Source organism: Lonchura striata, chromosome 8 (genome assembly GCF_050655825.1).
Source record: "Lonchura striata isolate lonStrDom1 chromosome 8, ASM5065582v1, whole genome shotgun sequence".
Lineage (NCBI taxonomy): Eukaryota > Metazoa > Chordata > Aves > Passeriformes > Estrildidae > Lonchura > Lonchura striata.
Genome location: NC_140710.1, coordinates 6,347,691 through 6,367,573, shown reverse-complemented (window position 1 = coordinate 6,367,573; position 19,883 = coordinate 6,347,691). Strand labels below are relative to the sequence as shown.

The 19,883-nt window shown below is 40.8% G+C and overlaps 2 protein-coding genes across 11 annotated transcripts in view; one reads left to right on the top strand and one right to left on the bottom strand.

Moving 5' to 3' along the window:
• Nucleotides 1-2,182, bottom strand: part of EPS15 (epidermal growth factor receptor pathway substrate 15) — a 68,873-nt gene extending 66,691 nt beyond the window's left edge. For both annotated transcript variants that reach the window (XM_021529282.3, XM_021529273.3), the window contains exon 1: nt 2,043-2,182. The gene's annotated coding sequence lies outside the window, so the exon portion shown is untranslated. The remainder of the gene's footprint in view (nt 1-2,042) is intronic.
• The window catches only part of OSBPL9 (oxysterol binding protein like 9), a 57,692-nt gene continuing 39,774 nt past the window's right edge, over nt 1,966-19,883 (top strand). For 4 of the 9 annotated variants that reach the window (XR_014957017.1, XM_085586264.1, XM_085586263.1 and 1 more), the window contains exons 1-3: nt 1,966-2,194; nt 11,020-11,070; nt 15,044-15,122. Coding sequence is in view for 7 of the 9 variants with exons in the window: in XM_085586264.1 (XP_085442390.1) it covers nt 1,967-2,194; nt 11,020-11,070; nt 15,044-15,122 (358 nt within the window). In the remaining 2 variants the exon portion in view is untranslated. The other 5 variants (XR_013340438.2, XM_021529323.4, XM_021529315.4 and 2 more) reach the window with 3 other exon arrangements.

Here is a 19,883-nt window from a genome sequence, read left to right as displayed (position 1 = left end):
ACACTACATTTCTAAAAGAAACCTTGAGCTGAATTCTCCCTTTTATACCTGTTAACACAAATTTTCCTACTCTAAACTTTTAGCTAAAATGAGATATCTAAAATACATGCTTTTCCAGGTGGATACAAGTCTTTGTCACATTTCTTCCCAAAAAAAAAAAAGAGTCAAAGAGAACAGAGAACTATTAAGATATTCAGTGTAAACTGAAGTTCGGGAAATTCAACCTCTGGCAAACCAAGGTAAATAAAAAGCTCTTCTGTGGAGAATTTCCTATTGTGGATGCTCTACCCACACACAGGTTTTTCAGGGTGAAGCCGAGGGGGTTTTTTTCCCATTAGTTCTTTGCATTGTTTCAACTTCTGTTGCATAATAGAAGGAGTGATCTGAGATAATAAATCTCCAGTCCAGCTACAGCTTTAACTGGCAGCACTAGTAATGTTCTGGCACCATCTGATGTTTTTTGTTTTGCTTGCCTGGGTATAATCTCTAGGCAGTTCTGCTTTGTTTAGTCAGTGAAAATAAAAAACAAAACCAGACTACTAGGGTCATACGCAGTTTGGAAAAAAATATTGTCTATATTAACAAGCCAGATTTCAAAATCAGATTGTGCATTAGGTACCCTAAATTGGTAACCCCACACATAAACACACCACCAGGTGACTCTGAGAAGTATCAATGTTCCAAATTCCCATTGGTGACAAACTAGTGTATGATGTGACATGTAATATGGGGAGACAATTAGAAATCTGGAATATTTCTTATTTCCTAAAACCAAACACAGTGATTCTTTTTCACTAAAGGGGTAATTTTCTATTAAATTTTGGCTAACTTAGTATAAAGCTGCAGTGTTGTGAGACACTAAACCTACTTCAGCCCGACTATAGAGGAATTTAAATAGTAAAATAATAAAAAAGGACTATAAGGGGGAAAGGAAAAAATGTTATTAATGAACATGCTAGACTGCATGATAAACACAAACCTCATGGTAAAACCACTACTTCTGCTGCTTTATTGTTGATCCCTAGGAAGGAACATGAGTATCCCTATGGCTCCTTTGAAATTTTCATGTTAAAGTACAGCTCAAGTTCTGTACTTATGTCAGAGGAGATGAGTGCCAAAACCATGCCTTGTGCTGAACAACAGATTTGCAATTGTCCGTAGCTCCTGGGGAATTCATTCCACATTCTTGGATCAGTCCACAGGAAAGCTGCGTCACATTGAAGCCTTAACTTTTAAAGGTCATCTCGACTCATGCTCCACTGTGGACGTGGAGCACTTTGAAGAGAAGCCCTCTCAGACTCAATGGTTACGCCTACTTTGGTTTAGACTTAAGGCACTTTGGACATGCAAAAAGCCGAGAGGCAGAGGGGACAAGTACACCAGCGAGAGATGCTCAAGGCTTCCAAGCAGTGCCAAGTATTTTAGAGAGGGACTAAAAGGTTCCAAAGTGCTTTAGGGGACAGGATGACGCCCTCACACTCCGCAGAGCCAACGCGCCGTGCCCTCACGGCACCGCCACAGAGCCCACACGGCACCGCCTCACAGCCCTCACGGCACCGCCTCAGAGCCCTCACGGCACCGCCTCAGAGCCCTCACGGCACCGCCTCACAGCCCTCACGGCACCGCCTCAGAGCCCTCACGGCACCGCCTCAGAGCCCTCACGGCACCGCCTCACAGCCCTCACGGCACCGCCTCAGAGCCCTCACGGCACCGCCACAGAGCCCTCACGGCACCGCCACAGAGCCCTCACGGCACCGCCTCACAGCCCTCCCTCGCGCCTCGCCCTCTGCTGCCCCGGGGCCGTGAGCAGCAGCCGCGGGGCTGGAATCCCTCAGGCAGTGCCCTCAATCCCCGCATCCCAAACTCCATCCCTCCAGACCCCGGGGCTGCCCCCGCCGGGCTCCGCTCCCCTCACGGCCCCTCCCCGCTGCGCGCGCAAACACCGCCCCCGGGGCAGAGGGGCCCCATGGCCCCGCCCCGCCGCTGCGTGCTCCGCCCCTCCCCGCCCGGCGGCCGCCGAGTCTCTCCCCCGCTCCCCTCACCGAACGCGCGGCGTGCGCGGCGGTGCCGGTCCGGTGCTAAGATGGCGTCTATCATGGAGGGCCCGCTGAGCAAATGGACCAATGTAATGAAGGGCTGGCAGTACCGGTGGTTCGTGCTGGACTACAACGCGGGGCTGCTCTCCTACTACACGGTGAGGGGCGGCGGGCGGGCCGGGCGGGCGAGGAGGCGCCGGGGACCGGCTCAGGCGCAGGGTGGGGGCGGGGAGGGGACTCAGGGCGTGCGGGCGCCCGGGCGGCCAATGGGGAAAGAGGAGGCGGCGGGAGCGACCAATGGGAGAGGAGGAGGCGGCGGGAGCAGCCAATGGGGCGGCGCTGCGGGGAGATGGAGTGGCGGGGGCGAGCGGCGCTGTTGTTGTTGGCGGCGGGCGGCGCCGCCGGCGGGAGCGGCTGCGGGACCCGCCCGGGCACTCCCGGCAGCTCCGGGGCCGCGCACCCTCCCGCCCCGGAGCCTTGCTCGGTGCTGGCCGCGCGCTGCCGGTCCCGCCGTCCCGGCGCTCCCCGCCCTGTCCGGCGGGAAGTCGCTCTGGCCCCGATCCGGGGGCTCAGCCCAGCCGGCGGGCGCGGGGCGGTGCCGCCTTCCCGGGGCCGTGCGCGCCCCGCCGCGCCCCGCCGCGCCCCGCGCTTCGTTCCCGCGCCCCGCGCTTCGTTCCCGCGCCCCGCGCTTCGTTCCCGCCGCGCTTGGCGGGCTCGCTGCCGCCCGGCAGGTGCTTCCCAGAGCCGGATCGACTTTCCCGTTTCCGTTCAGGACTTCCCAGCACGAACTTTTTCACTGCGGTGTATTAAACAGTTTTCTTAACTTTTTTTTTTTTTTTGCATAACCCCTGACAGATCCTGCCTTACTGGCTTGTTCAACTTCCTTATTCATATCTTTACATAACTTACAAGTATTTTAATGGTAGGAATTTTTTTAAAGGGTGTACCCTGAAATCTGAAGGGTCACTGGGTGAACTGCATCCATGCACCTAAGTTTTCTTCTCATGGAGCAATTAGTGTATCAGGCTGAATAAAACTCATACAACTTAAATCTGTAGGAAGTTGTAATAGCTGTACAGCAAATAACTTGACATATTACATATTGTCTATGAAGCTTTATTCATGCAGAAGCATTGCATATAAAACTTTTTCCCTAAATATGGATTTCCATCATACTGGGACAGTAAGGGGTAAGGCTCTTCCCACAGAACTGTCACAGGCTCTCAATTTTGTTCATGTGGGTTCAAAATCTCTCTCCTGGATATGGATGGAGAAATAGAAGTGCTTTTATAGTTGCTATTTAATGTCTCTTCAAATGTCAGCTGCTTGACAGAGATGAATTAGTCAGTGTGGTCTAAGTAGCAGTCCAAGGTGCAAAGTCTTTTAATGGTCAGCTACACAAATAGAAACATTTGTTGATGACTAGTGTGTATAATTATAATTCTGGATATTGCTCTGACTTTCATCCTATGGTCTTCAGCTGTTTAATAGAAATATATTATTTAATTTTTTCCTATTATTGGGTACCTCTACACATACATTACACTTTAATTTTGTATAATTTATTATGTTCTCTGTTGGTATAACAACTTTTAGTTCAAAAATTTAAAACCCCTTTTTTTAACTACCTATCCTAAAAAGTTCAAGTTGGGTTCAAGGAATAAAATCACGTTCTCTGCTTTATGTACCTTTACCACTAAGAAGTGGTTGCAGTGAACATTTCCTTCAGAATGCTCTTCCCATCCATGAGCTCGTATGTCTCTGAAGTGCTCGCTGGGCCACTCTCCAGACACCTGAATTCATTCTTTTACCTAAGGCTGTGTCGTGCTGAAACCTGCCTGCCAAAAGAGCTGGTCCTTGGGCACACCCTCCTCTCTGTGTGTGCTGGCAGGGCTGCTCCCAGGGCAGCAGGGCCAGCAGGAGCAGTGTTTGAAGGCTAACTCAGACCTAGTCCCAGCTGATCACACACCTCAAGAACCAGTCCTACCCCTGAGAAGGTAGTAGGACACTGTTGGCTTCAGCTTTAGTGTTGGAGTAGTAACTCCTTACTGGTAGATTATGTGGCTCGTAAATAGCATTAATTGGAAACATTGGCATGTTTGGGATTCTATTTAATGGGGCAATGGCCTGTTGTACTCTGCACAGGCAGCCTCGTGTTTGGGATGAGCTGTGGGATCATGTGCTCAGGGCTCCCTCTGGACCAGTTTCAGTCTGGAGCAATGGAGTTGTCTCATTCTGCCTGGGTGAATGTGGCTGGGCTGCTGTTTGAACCTGGATCTGGCCCCTCCCAGGAGAGTAATGCACGGCTGGGCTGGGCTGGTTCCAGCCCGGCTGTCTGAACACACGATCTGGAAGCAGTTTTGTTGGTACGAGGGATTCCAGGTACCTGATCAGCTTGTGCCTGCTCATCATCTCTCCAGGCTCCTCAGCCCACTGCAATCCAGTAAGTTCTGCAGGCAGGAGACACTTTCTCCAGCAGGTCCCACAGCCTGTTAACCTTTGGCTGGGAAGGTGTGGAAAACTGCAGGCAAATAACTCCTGATACAGCTGAACTTTCCATTAGAGCCTGAGCCACAGACTTCTTCATAGGCATGTCCTTGCACTCCTGTACTTAACCCTCCTTGGTAGTTACTTAAAATAGACTGCAGAAAAGCACCCTTAATGTGAAATAAATATTCAAACAGCATTAGTGTGCAATAGCACTGCACTCTGGGGGAACAAAAAGGTTATGCTTTGTCTTTTGGTGGAATGAATAGCTGTTAACCTGAGTATGGTTTGGATACATACATCAGAAACATATGAATTCAATGAAATTCCATTTCTGGAATGATCAGAACTTTAAAGGAGCAAGTTGAAAGATTTTACATCAAGTCAGAGTCAGAAGAAAAAGAAAAAAAATGTAATGGTCACATTTATTTTTGTTTTCATTTGTGTGTTCCATTCTCTGTGCTTCTATTGCAGTGAACTATAGTAGTACTACTTGTACATGTGAATGTGAATCTTCTCATGTGCATTTACAAGGTGTTTTACAAAAGCCTTTTATCCAAATTGCCAAATTGTTGGCTTTTTATTTTTTCCACTTCTGTAATCCAGGAGCTTTTTTCCTCATTCAAAATGGAAATGTTCATCCTCAAATTTGCTTCTAGTTACTTTTGTGTAAAGTTACTTATGAATTCTGTAATTTACAATATATTATCTGGACTTGTCATCCAAATATTCTTTTCATATAGTTTTGCGTAAGTAAATGATTGTCTGATATCAGTAAATGGCCACTTTTTTTTTTTAAAGGAAAATATGAATTAAATAACAATGTGCCAAATTTGCCATTTTGGATCAGTTTGACCAATGGCTTGACAAATTATTTATTTTTTCCCCTCAGTATTCTTGGATTTGTGACTCTACTCATGTTTCAGTGTTTTCTCTTATGGGAATAACTTATATATGTACATTACTAAAACATTGTAGGTTTTCAGTGTGTTGTTGGCTTAACTGAAATATTTAGCAGACAAGTCTCAAACTGGCTCATTCCTGCCTTCTGTTGGTGCAGGAGCTGTAAAGTTGTTCCATGAGCTGGATTCCAGATGAAAAATAGCTTTGTGCTGGTTTATTTTTTCAGCTGAATTTGTTCTGTTGTTTGTTTTGTGCATGTCAGTGTAGAAAAGTGTGTGTTGACATTATGCTGGGAAGAGGACATGAACACAAAGAAATGATCAAGGAGGAAGGGGGAGTTGAATGCAATTTGCTTTTTGTTTGTGTTTTCTGGCAGAAGTGCTGTCTTAAATACACATCAGCTATAGCCTTGATAACCCTTGGGAATCCTGTAGAAATAATCCAGTGAACCATTCAAGTTTGAAAATCTGATTTAAATTCTAGCTTTAAGTGTACACTTTAAATAAATATTTAAATTGTATAATAAACTGAAAGCAGAACTGGCATAATTGTGCAAACAGTGCTAAAAACAGTACCAGAGGAAGGTCAGTTCCTTTAAGTATTTTAAAACTTCATGGATACTTGACATTTGGTGGTATTGAAAGCAGAACTATTCAAAATGTCACAGGCTTAAAGAGCTGCCTTGCACCGTGAATGAGGGCTGCCAGAAAAAATTGTTGTGTATGACAGCTCCATATTGTGTGTTCCTGAAACCAAACTGGGGAGCTCCCATCATCTTAATGGTTTTTGCACCAGTGAATGCCTGAAGAATGGATTTAAGTGCTGTTCTTTTGTTCATCATTCCATCAAACTACTTTTAAAACATTTGCGGGTTGACTGCTTTCAGGAGCAAGAGCTGTGTGAAATCAGTTGTTGGGAAAAGTAATTGTGGCAGTATGAAAGTATCTTTCCCCTCATGTTTTTCAAGACTACAACTAGTTAGCGACTTTAATACTGGTTGTATTGAAGAGCTGCTTGTGGGTTGTACAACCCAGCTATTGAGGAGAGGGACTCAAATTTTGGAGCAGTTTTATGAATCTTTGGTGGTGAACTGAAAGCCAACTCTGTTGACTTGATTTCAAACTATGCCTCCAAAGCTGCAGTCATGGCTCAATGGCCCCATGGTAGAGACTTTCAGTTAAATACTTCTTTCAAACAGAGTTTCTCAATCAGCAGCTGTGTGCAAAAATCCCAAGAAAACAAGAAAAAAACACATCTGCTTTTGCACAGACATTCCCTCCGAGGTCTCTGTTTTTCATTCTCTTATGAAATTACACTTTTTCCTTATAATAACTTGATTGTCATGAAAACAACTGCCCTGAAACATGCCCTAAAAACAACTCAGTGAGTCCATTAAAATCAGACAAAACTGTAAGCGAACTTGCAATAATAAAAATAATTCTGAATTTATGGTCACGGGATAAAAGATATTGTTGATTATTATACAATGCTAAATTGAGTTTTGTACATAGTTTAGACTTTGTATCACAGGTTTCCATGCACTGAATAAACTGTTAACAGATTATAATTGAAGTAGTTGACTTTTCTTTAGTAGTTAGGTTACAACTACAGTAATTTTAGTCCCTATCTATACATTTTTGGGAATAGGCTGAACGGAGGGTTCCAGGACTGTGCTGTACCTTTTATACCTTGATCCAGTGAAGGCCTCGCATGTATTAATTTCTCATAGGATTCTCTAAAGCAGTGTAATGCTTTTCTGTGCCAGGACCTCTAAAATGTTGCCTTACCTATTTCATATGTGGTATCCATTGGGGTTAGATGAGCCCCAGTGGCACATCAGCTATTGCTGCAGTGTTTTATCTCCTGTTTTATGACTGCACCCACAAAAGTACTAGCTTCAGCTGCACAAACAACAGGGCTGTGAGATGCTGTCCCTGAGCTTAGGGAGCTTTTCCTCTGAGACTGGCATGTGCCTTACAAGGAAGGGGGGCATGGTGGGGCTTGGAAAAGCCTGTAAAGTCTTGAAATTGTTGAGGTCTGTTTCTGCTTAAAAAATGAGTGTTGCCTTAGGATTTGATTAAAAAAATGACTGCTATGAAAAGTGATCCAAATTTAAGCTTCTCTTGTAGATAAATTGCAAAGATTACTGTTTATAGATACAGCTTGTTCCAGGTTCTTCATCCTTAACAGGAAATAAATGTCCCAAGTGGTTTTGCTCATCTGTGTACTTAAGTTAGGGATTTCCATGACAGCACTGAGTCAGAAATGCACTTTTTCAAGTTCTGTCCTTCTGTGCAAGCAGAACTCGTGCCTGAGAACTTTTGGAGGCGAAGAGCAGCTGGGTTTTATTTGAAACCTTAAACTTTGCACGCAACAGCTAAAAGTCAAATGAAATAGTAGTACTTCTAAAGATGAAAGAAGGCTGGGGATCTTTGGGGCTTGGGTTAGGATTCTAATTTTGTTTTGTTTTCTTTAAATAGGACAAATAATTATTTTAATTTCTGTTAAGAAGTTGTAGGTTGTCTGAAATGCCTCGTGTCAGATCAGTTCTGTATGTGATCAACTTCACAATGTGGATGTAAAAGAGAAACCAATAAAGGCCACATCTTTTTGGGACATACCTAAATTCCCCTTGCAGTAATACTTTATAGCCTTATTAATTTTTACAAGTTTTTATTTGAGTTTCATTTGAAATTTATCACATATTGCTGTCTGCTTATAACCCGTTCAAGTTCTTTATCATCACAATCAGTACAGTGTGTATTGAAAGCTTATGGAAAATGTAATTTTGTCTGGTTCTAAAACTGAGCACTGAAAAAGATAGCTGCATATTAAAATTTTAAATATAAAAGGAAAGTAAAATGTGGAGTATTTTTATTAGCCATTTAGAGATGTCTTTCTGCTGTGTGAGTTTTTGTTCAGTGAAATGGAACCATTCCTCAAAAAAGTTATGGGATGACTGTATTTTTAGCAGGATATATTGGATAACCTAATTTCAGCTAAAGAAAAATAAAGAGAAGCTGAACGTATTTGAATTGTATTTTTATAAAATCTTAGCTGGGGAGGGGGCAAAGTGTAAAATGCCAGCTGAACTGTGTTTTAAAGTACTGTCCTGCAGCAGCAGTGGAAGGTTTGCTGTCTGCCAGTGAGAGAATCCAGCACTGTGTGTGACAACTGCCTGCTCTGGACCTCAGGGAATTCAGATACTGGACTGATGGGTGCTTTACTGCACTTAGGTAGGATGAATTCAATTTAGTGCTTTCTTATAATTGGTATTAAACAAGTAAAGCTCTGTCAGAAGATGGTGAAATTATGGGTATACAGGCCCACACTCTGATCTGTTACTTATCTTGTGATTATTTTTGCAGACTAAGAACATTATAAAGCTTAAACTTAATTTCCATTCCATTAAAATGTGGTGGACAAGAAAAAGGGAGGCTTTTACTCTATGTTTTGCAGCTGAGTTAGTCAGTGGAAATGGGGGTTGGGATTCTGCTCTCCCTTGCACTGGGATGAGCCCTGAAATTCCTGCATGTCACTAAGGGGTCTAAACCCTTCCAAACCCAGTCTCTTCTGCTGCCTTGGCTTTTTTCCTGCTCTGGTTCTGTGCCTGTACCCAGCACAGGGAGCTGGGAGGGCTTTGGCTCCTGGGCTCTGGGTCAGACCTGGCTGGGTCCCTGTAGTGTTGCAGTCTCAGTCCAGATATTTTCTTTCCTGCTTAGGTTATGCCAATATTTCTTCCAGAAACCACCAGAGGGAGTGGTAAGCTCTCAGAAGTGTCCTCCCATTTTAGGAGAACTCTCAAGGCAGTGAATATAAAAAATAAAAGTGTACTCTAGTGAACTATGTCCCAAATAGACACAATTTCTCATAGAAAATTGTTGGAGAAACTTTGTAACTAGATTCTCTCTTGGGTTTGAGGTTAAAAAAAAAAAAAAGAAACCAAAACAAACCAATGTTCTAAAAAGTCTTCCCTATGTACTTGTCTGAAAAGAAATTACCTATCTGTAGAATACATTATGGAGGCACTGCTGGTCTTTACTGCCATTTCACTTTGACCAGCTAACATGTACTGATGTGAAAACAAGTAAATTAATAGTGATGGCTTCTAACACTCAGAAGACAGCTCTGATAAATTGGAGCCTGAATTGAATGAGAGGTCAGCTAAAACATTATTTGAAGCCCCAAGTGCTGTACTTGTACATTATCTCTAGTGAATAGGACTTGCTAGGACTGCTTCATTCTAGGAGCTAGAACTGCTTCATTCTTTCCTCCTAGCTATATCAAAAACATGTGGCAGGTAAAGAATAATTTGTTACTCTTAAGACTGATACTTCTTGTCCTGTCTTTTTTTTTCCATTAATGTCAGCAAGTTTTTATTGTCTAAGTGCTTCAGTGAAAATAGGCCTGGTGATAAGAACATCAATATATTGTCTTGATGGAATTATTGATACACTGCTGAAAGAAGAGGGTATTTCAGAAGATGACAGCAATAGAATCTGATCATGAGACACCAGTGAGTTGTTGTTTTCCTGACCTGAAAGAATTTAGTTTGAATATTTGGGTGGCAAGAGAGAAGGGGTTTTACTAGACAGGATTACCTTTCAGATAAGGCTTCAATAGCAAGTAATTTATAATTTTAAAAACAGGAAGTTTGTGTGTGGGTAGTCAAAAAACAGCCCTTACCAGAAAGCTGAGTATCCAGGATGACATAAATATTTTCTTTTTCACCTGAAATAGTTTGTGTGTGCTACTTGGGCTTGCACTATTGTCCAACAGCAATGGTTACTGTCAGCTTTGCCTGTGACAGTGGTGGGAAGAGCTGAAAGCTCAAGTATCACTATTTCAAACTGAGTTGACTGTTTAGAATTCCCTACTTGTGTTGGAGGGGGTGGGTTTGAAGCTTTTTTTCAGTGCTTCAAACAGGTAATAAAGAAGAGATTGAATAATTTTGCAAGGTAGGTTAATGTGCAAGTTTGAGCACTGATTATGGACATAAAAATTTTGTTTTCAGATCTAGCAGCTTAAATGGCTACAAAGGTTAACTTTTTGAACTGTAATAATGACAGCAGGCTGTACTAGCTAGGAAGTAGATGTACAGACAAATCTAAACATGAATTTGATATCTGCCTAAAAGGGGTATAAATCAGAGGAAGTGTCTGACAGATATATAATTTAATTTGTGCAATTTTGCCTGCACAGCTAGATTTTGTTTCATGGACACTTTGCTGAGAATAGGAGAGAAAGGAGGAAGATGTGAATCAGCATACTGCTGATTTTTAATATTTCTCAAGTCCTTTCTTCTTCCTTTTTTTTTTTACTTTCTATAAAGGCAAGGCCTGCATTTTATAAGTATTTCTTGAAGTTACTTAGGAAACTTCTTGAAGTGGGATATTGTATTCTTGTTTTTTGAAGGATTCATTTTCCATACCATGGTGGTGGGAACTAACCTGTTTTGTAACAGAAACTGCATCTTGTTTGATCAGTCACTAAAACATGATGCAAAAATTGCTTTGTTCTTTCTCTGTTGGTTTGAATAACTTTCTTACTGTGTGTCTGTTAACCCACTGATTGTTTTTTTTTTCTTTTTCAGTCAAAAGACAAAATGATGAGAGGCTCACGCCGAGGGTGTGTTAGACTCAGGGTAAGTGTTGTTTTATTCACTACTCAATGACTTACTGAATGTCATTGAATGACTTAATGACTGTATAGTATGTCCTAATGGAGAGAGCTGCAAGGAGACTTTTGAGGTTTGGGCTCTATTCCTGACTTTGCAAAATGCTGAAATTCTGGAAGTATTTAAAGAAAGAAAATGTTAGAGGTCAAGTGATATGCTGGGCTAATTACATTCTATAGTTTCTATATGGTATAAAAATATTATACATTTTATGTGATATATTAGAAGGCATTCTGTGGCAAAGTAAGATGGGATAGTAGTAGGACACTGTGAAAAATTTGTTGTTTGCAGTTCTCATTTCTCTGTGTGTGGAGGTCCACGTGTATATACGCAGATATATATGTGTATATATTGTGCTGTTCCTACAGAAGTAATTGTGAAACTGCTTCCTTCTGTCCTGATTTGTTTTTCTTCCCTGTGTCCTCCATCCTGCCAGTTTGGACACTCCTTAGGCCTAGGCTTGAGCTTAGTGAAACACAGGAAGACTCAAAAAGGAAGGGAGAGCACTGCTGGCAGATTTTGAAATATGCTTGGAGGGGGATATATATATTGGGGAAAGAGAAGCAGAAGATGCAGAGTGGGAAAGCTGAGCATTACCTGTGCAAGGCACTCTGCTGCTGCTGTAGCTGGAAATGGAAATACTAAAGGGAGGTGAGATATGATGTCTTTGCACATGTCCAGTTTCTACCTCGTGGTCATGCTTGTACCAAAGCTGTTTTTTCTTGCACAAGTCCTTTTCCTATATTTTTCCCATTTCTCTTAGAGTTTTTGGTTCTAGCATGCAGCAGTCATGTAAAGAGCTGGAACAAGTGAGGAGTGAGGAGAAAGATGGGTATGAATGGAAGCATTTTGAAAGTTGAAGTAAGAGAAGTATAGAGAAGGGCATCTGGTCTTACAGTGTGATGAGTGTTGAAGGAAAACTGTGCATTTTCCAGTTACTCCTTCCTTCTGTTGTTAGGCTTTTCTAGTCTTTCTGTGGGTACCAGCAGCCTTCTGAGACTCAGAGAATCCCCATTAACTTGGATTCCAGATGACTTTGGACTTTGCACTTTGCCTTGCTTGATGTATTGAGATCTTAATTTAGAATTTCTTTAAGGGAAATATATGCTGAAACCAATGTCTAGAACATGATTCCCAAAGATTCATGAGGAAGGTTTTTGCATTGTGCAGAAAAATTCAGTCCAAAAAGCCATGCCTGCTTTAATAGTGCTGTGAGCCTGTCACTGTGGAGGTTGGCCTCAGCCTGCCAGTTTAGGAAATATTAAAAGTGAACAATCTGTTCAATATTGCCTGGTCCATCTCTATATGTATTTAACATAAACCAGCCACTTTCTCTTCTTTCATCAGTCACTCTTCCACCACAAATTGTTCTTTGGAGTTTTCTAAAAACTGATGGACTCCCCCAGCCTTTCTCTGAATACGTGTGGTTTGCTTGTTTGGGATTTTTTCTTGTGAGGAAGGAAGGAATCTTCCTTTTTTCTGCTTTTGTAGAGCAGCTCCCCTGGCAGATGACAGTGATACTGCTAGATGAACAGATGGGCTTTTGCAGTCTGAAATTCTATCAGAGAGCTTTTCTGTTTAGAGTAATTGTTGATTTGTAACTGTAGGTGTGAACATAAACAAACATGTAACTTAAGCAATTTGGCTAAAATATTTCCTTTTCTCTTGAATGGATTATGAAAAGCTTGTTCCTCATCTTTTTGCTCCTAATGCACATTTCATAGCCCTGAAGTTTCATCTTCAAATTCTTTTGCTGTCTTAATGTACTTAGGAAAGTGTAGTCATAAAGCATTCTGTGTCATCTGCATTATGCTTTCGTCCTACTAAAGTTTTATGGAATATCCATAAACTTTCCCACTCTTATTTAATTTTATTTGTTAATATGTATTACCTGCATGACAGAGGAAGCATTCTCTGTGCTTCTGGCTCAGACCCTTTGCCCAAGTGTTGCAGTGACACAGGTTTGTGCTGAGTTCACAGGCCCAGGAGACTCTCTCTGCTCCCACACTTAGGATGGGGCAGGACTCAGCTGTCGGAGTCTGTGTTTATGTGAGTTTTACCTATGTCCTCTGGGGAGAATATCTTGGTCATGGTGAGCTGAGGATCAGTCTCTTCTTCCAGGTAATAAGTGACAGGATGAAATGGCCTCAAGTTGAAGCAGAGGAGATTTGGGTTGGATATTAGGGGAAATTCCTTCACTGAAAGAATGGTCAGCCACTGGAACACGCTGCCCAGGGAAGTGGTGGAGTCACAGTCCCTGGAGGTGTTCAAAAGATGTGTGGATGTGGCACTTGCTGAGGTAATTCAGTGATGAACACAGTGGTGCTGGGTTAACTATTGGACTGGATAATCTTGGAGCTCCTTTCCAACCACAGTGACTCTATGGTACAGCTGCTGAGGAGAAGGATATTGTACAACTTGCACTGACCTTCTGATTTACTGCATAGCAAAATATGTTCTTGAAGTGCCAGATATTTATTAGTGGTATATTTAAAAGAAATCTCGTGGTTGTTGTGTCCTGGTACTAAAAGTGTTCAGAATTATACTGGCTTGGATACACTTTTCAGGTGCCTCCTTTATAGTGATCACAGAGCTGTCCATGGAAAGCCTATATGGAAGATACTCTTGGAGAAGCTAAGTGGCACATTTTATCAGTGGAGGTGAATAAAAAAATCAGCGCAGTGCTATCCTTTCCTGCCAAGCTGCCTTGGATTACAGATGGTTGGTGCTGCTCTTACGTAGGACTGCTGTTGTGCTGGTCCCAGCCGTGCATGACCTGGTCCCACAGGCCATAAATCCCACATAGGGACTGTGAGGAACCTGAGTGGGTACCACTGACTCAGCTCCCTCTGCCCCCAAGTCTGACCCAAACCGTCCTTAGGTTTTGGGCAGCCTGGTGTGACCCTGACCCCCAGCCCTGCAGCTGCTGTGGGGTGCTTGGCTGAGTGAAGGAAGCCCTGGTTGGAAATGACTCAGGGCTCCTGGTAGTGCTGTTACTCTTTGTGTACTCTGAGAGTAAGGGCAGGATTTACCCTGTAAATATGTGCACGTTCCAGGGATGTCTGTCTGTTTTGTGGGTGGGGGAAGGATGCAATAGATCCCGGTGCTGTACCTCCTTGGAGAAGGAGAAAGAAACTGAGTAAATACACTGGTGATTTTTGAGCTAAATATTACAATTTACTGGAGTTGGCAGGGACTTGGAATTGTCCTTTTTTTTTTTTTTTTTTTTTTTTTTTTGTGTCTTCTCCTGGGTGAAACTGTTATATTATAAGTGTTGGAGGGGGCAGGAATGAAAATGTGGATAGATTTGTAAGTAGTTAAGCACAGATGGTGTTTAATGTATTTGCATTTTCTTGTAATAATTCATGAAGAATTAGAAGACAAAGGTAGTTGCTTCTGATATATCCAGATTACTTACTGTTAATATTTACTTAGGGACTGAAAATTAGATCATGCAGTGTACCAGTGATATGACATGATGGGCCAAATTAATTCTGCTAGAATGATTTATTTTTTATTACAGGCTGGTAGATAAAATCAGGTCAAGAGCTTCTTTTTGTAGAGTACTTATGAATTATTATTTTTATACACAGAAAATGCATATAAAATATTACTTCTTACTCTTCTTTAAAATATAAACATAGAACATAGTAGGGAGCTGCTGCAGCATAAAGCCACGTCCATTATAAAAACAAAAGATGCATATTATTATCCAGATAATAGCTTTACAAACACTCACTGTTTTTTTCTGCAGCTAAAAATTTATTGTTTTAAAGAACTGACTGCATCCTATGACTGAACAGAGAATCTGTCTGCTCTTTACTGTATTCAGTTTGCTTCTAATTTGTCAAAGCTTTTTAAATTCCAGTGGTGTAGTGATAGAGTGTCTGCTGCTGATGTCACTGCTTGCCTTATCAGGATTTTGTTCTTTGTTTCACAGGGAGCTGTGATTGGTATAGACGATGAGGACGACAGCACCTTCACAATAACTGTTGATCAGAAAACCTTCCATTTTCAGGGTGAGCTGAAAGAAGAGATTGTTTTTTCTTATAATAGATTCCACTTGTATTTGATGGATTATTTTAAATGTTTGGCAACAGAACAGCATGAATGAGCACACTGAGAACATTCTGGATCCAGGGGTGCTGCAGGTTAGGCAGGGATTTACATCTGCAGTGGATACATATGTGCTAGAAAGAGACTGTAGCTCTGGCAGAATTTGGAGATGAATAATGTAAAGAATAAATCACTCAAGGGGAGAAAGTAATGTGCTTCTGATTATGGGTTTCGCTTACAAAACGTTTCTGATCTTCATTATCAAGATACAATGATGCATTTCTTTATGAAGAGAATCAAGACTGGTCTGAAGGTTGCAATTTGTATCCAAATAGAACTTAATGCTCAATTATGAGGAGACTAGAGGCAACGTTTGGCTTTACGGTGGAGCTTTGCTTCAAGATTTTCCAGCTTGCATTCATTTCATCTACATTTCTGTGTCTTGTCTGCCAGTCACCATTTCTCTGCTATTATCCTTTTATTCACATTTCCTAGCACCAATGCCATCTGCCACTGCTATGTTTCGTCATTGCATGCTATGGCTCACCGGTAGAAAGGGTAAGGCTCTATATAATTGCTATGTACTCCTTAAATTATTTGTCTGCATCAGTAAGACAAAATACTGTGCTCATATTGAATAGAGAACTTCCTTTTTCTGAATGTTAAAATCCTAGGGAAGTGTGATGAAAATATTTTGCAACTAACATTTGTTAGTCCTTTTGCTTTTCCTATAAAATGCAGTGACTAATTAATTGCTTTGTATAGAGCTGGCAACTGTAAATACTCAAGAGGCACACTTGCATTTAAGCAGTCATTTTCATTTATGTTAACTGAAATAATTCTATAACTTACATTGTACTGTACATATTTTTAAATCAATGATTTGCTAATGGGAATTATCATCAATACTGTTGCTTTTGTGAGACTATTTCTAATTATAAATATTAATTGTACATCATATTGTCACTGGCTTCTGTATTCCTTGTGCTGTAGTTTTTCCTAAATGCTGCTGCTGTCCCCTGGCTTTTCACTGTATTAAGCCTTATAAATATATCTTCACAGTGCTGAACTCACAGTAATACTTAAATCTACTGTTCCCAAGGATAATTGTTAAAATGCAAGCTAATTGCTAGTGCAGTAATGGAATGCTGTACTACGGCAGTCTTTCAGTACTACAAAGCTAAATACTGCTGAATATTTGAGAACTTGATACAGGTAAATCTAGAAATCTCTAATCTTTAGTTACTAAGATAGACCTTCTTAAATAAGTCTTGTTTTCAGTGATTTCTTATGTATTGTATTCTCCTTTGGGTAGCCAGATGTCTTAAGAAAACTGATAGTCTTTGACATAAGTAATGTTCTACTCTAAGTAATATTGATAATTTTTGAACATCATGTTGTCACATCTTGTGCTTTATAATTTCTCCTTCTCTGCATATCATATTAGGCCAAGATTTATGTATCCTCCTTTAGTGTACAGATAAGATATTGTACACTATTTTCTGTATTATGCTTTTTCTATTAGCATATTATGAAGATAACATCCCTGATACCCAGGAAATTATAATGACACAAGCACAGTATTAATACACATGAATTTAATGCAAATGTGTAAAGACAGGTAAGATATGAGCCCTGTGATATTTCAGTATTAAAAAAAGGTCTGTGGAACTGTAGTAGTTCTTACAGCCACTGTAAATGCATTCTCACCTCATGCAACCTCTGTCATATTTATGTTAAATTTTTGTACATTATATTAAATTAATTCAGTATCACACAGGTTTTAACTTAGGCAAAATGTAAGTCACTTTCAGTCATAAATGGCAAGTGGTTAATAATGTAAATATTACAAAATGTATGCAGAGATTACATAGTATATGTAGGGCAGATTCTGAGAATAATCCAAGAAAACATACAAAATTCTTAACAATTTCTTCCTAATTTTTGATACCTGATTAAGACAGAGCTTTTGTTCTGCAAGACAGCCATAGCTATAAATTTCATTCACCCTTTATAAAAGAAGTCTTGGACTAGAGAAGACTGCAGGAATGGCAGCTTACAGTCCATTCCTTCTTGCTGCCTTCCTGCTTACTCAAGAACAGACAGGGATCCAAACAAGCTGGAGCCTCCTTGCTGGGGAAAAACCAGAACTTTAAAAATCCAAGCTTTCAGACATCTCCTGACCTACACTGGGGTCCCACCTGCAGTTTCTCTTGCAGACTCTCCATTCACTCAGACTTCAAGTACTGATTGGTGCCTCAGTGAAATTTTGCTGACAGCCAGTGACAGAATTTGAATTAGTGAAAAATGAAAGAAAAACTTCATTCTGGGTTAATTAATTATTTCTTAATGTCAGTTGCTTGAAGTTGCACATCTGACTATGAAGGGCAAGTAAGTAATTTAAAACTGTCTGACCAACTTCTTACGTGGAAGTTGATTCCATATGTGTGTAACTGAATTTCTGAAGTGCCAAAGCTCCAGCATCTCCCACTAAGATTTTCCTGTCACTGGATTTTGGCAACTTCTGAGTCTTTCTCAGAAGAAAAATTCACGTTTTGTTTCTACCTGTGTCAATCTCCCTCTTTTTTGTTCTCAGCTGTGCTTCCTAGTGGCCATCCCTGTATTGAACATCAGTAAAAGTTAAAAAGTTTTCATTACAAAGATATTGTAGGTTTTGAAAGGTAACTGGTACATCCGAAATGGGATCCACATAATTAATAACTGGGTATAAAGGACAGAAGTTAACTGAATAAATATGGATAATAAAACAAACAGCATGTTTTGTTTTTACTGTCAGCTTGGCTTCAGCTCTGCCAGAGTGCCCAGCAGATTTTTTCCCTGTATTTTATTGTTATGAACAGGAATATTGATGCTTGTTCATACTGGAGGAGGAAGGGAGGTAGAATGACCTCAAAAAATTCAAAATAGATATGAAAGTAATGTATTTTATCTCCTGGTTTGTCCTTGTTTTGTCATGCTGAATATCCAGTTTCATGGCTTGCTTGTAAGGCTTCTGAATTAGGTAGATCTTAAAGTATTCCCTCATGAGTTTTTTCAGATTAGATGCAAAAATCCATTCAAGTTGCTGTGAGGCATTTGGATAATACTTTTAGTTTAATTTACCTTCCTGTCAGGAAGCTTTTTCTTGGTAATATATTTTTCCTTGCTGCAGTACATGTCCCTGTTCTAAATGTTCTATAACTTTCAAACACTGTGGGGGTTGGGTTTCTTTTTCTTTTAACATCTTTATATCATCACCAAGCTTTAAGCTCTTTCCATTTGGAAATTCACTTCTTCAATCTTTTATATTACTTAGCTCTTTCTCCTCACTGGGATGCTTGTGACTTAAATTCAAGAGTGGGAACATGATGTTCAAGAAATTCTGGCAAGGGTATTGTTACATTTCTTCTTGATATTTGATTTTCTGTCTAACCTGAAGCAATAATAGCTTCTATCTGGACTGAAATACTTCGCTAAATGCACATTGTATGCAGAAAAAAAGAATTAGTTTTTTTAAAAAATCAGATTTTTAAACTCCTACCTGAAAATTCAGCTCTTATTCTTACAGCCTGCAGTACAGGTCCTTGGAAGGCAAATCAATTTTGTCTCCACTGTTTTGTGTAATAAAGGATGGAAAGATTGGAAGCAGTCCAGTGCATTGATCTGAGATGATTTTGCTTTAGCTTTTGTCTTTCTTTCCCTATTCCTGCCACAAAAATATCTGAGAAATGAAGCATGAATGTTGCTGTGTAACTCATTCTCTTACTGCATGAAAACTGTCAGCTGATAAAGGTAGATTTCTCCTTTTTCCCCATCCTTTCCCATTTATGTAGCTTGATTTGTGTCTGCTCACCATCCCAGCTGAGGAAAAAGGGAGACATGCCTTGCAAGAGGTTGCCATAATGTAAAAGCAAGGATTTTTTGTTAATGTAGGAGGCATTATTATTGAGGATATGCTGGGGTCCACAAAGCCTTGGTGCTGAGCAGTATCAGAATGTGAGATTTTAAGTATTTGTACTTCGTATCAAAATTAATTATATTGGTTTTATACCTGTGTTTCAGCATTACTTGCAGAAATAGTTAATATTTATAGTCTTCTAGAAATCTTTGACATTGTCCACCAAATAGATGACGGGAAGCTGACTGCTCTTGTGGTAGAAAGAGGCACTTAAGGCTATCACATTACCTGATTTAAATAATGATTGTTAAATTGCAGCCTTTAAAAATGAAAAGTTTAAGATCTTTTTTAATTTGATATTGAAAAGTGGCTAGAGAGAGATTTTGATGTGAATTCTTGGTGTATGCTGGTTTCTTCAGTGATGTCTGTAAGTGCTGTGACAACATTGTTTGTCCTAAGTTAGTATTTTTCTGGGTCTTGTAGGCTTCTGGTGGTGCTGAAACAGTGAATTCCTCAATGCTCAACTGTGATTTTATGCAGAGGAGGATGAGCAGCTGTGATCAGAGTAAAGCTGAGCTTCTTGTCATCCTCCCTTACCAGGTCTGGGCTGCACAAAGTTCTAGGCTGCATCTCATCCTCCCCTGATTGGCATAACCTAAGAAATTCCTCTGTGAGTCAGAGCTAGGTTTAGCTTTGCAGTGATTTTTCTGTCTTCCCTTTTTTCCTTCTGCCTCCTTTTTGCTATTGATGTATTGTACTGGTATTTTGAGTGGTTGGGACATGTGACCAGAGTGCAGGGAATGGTGCAGGGTTGTGCTTTTCCTGT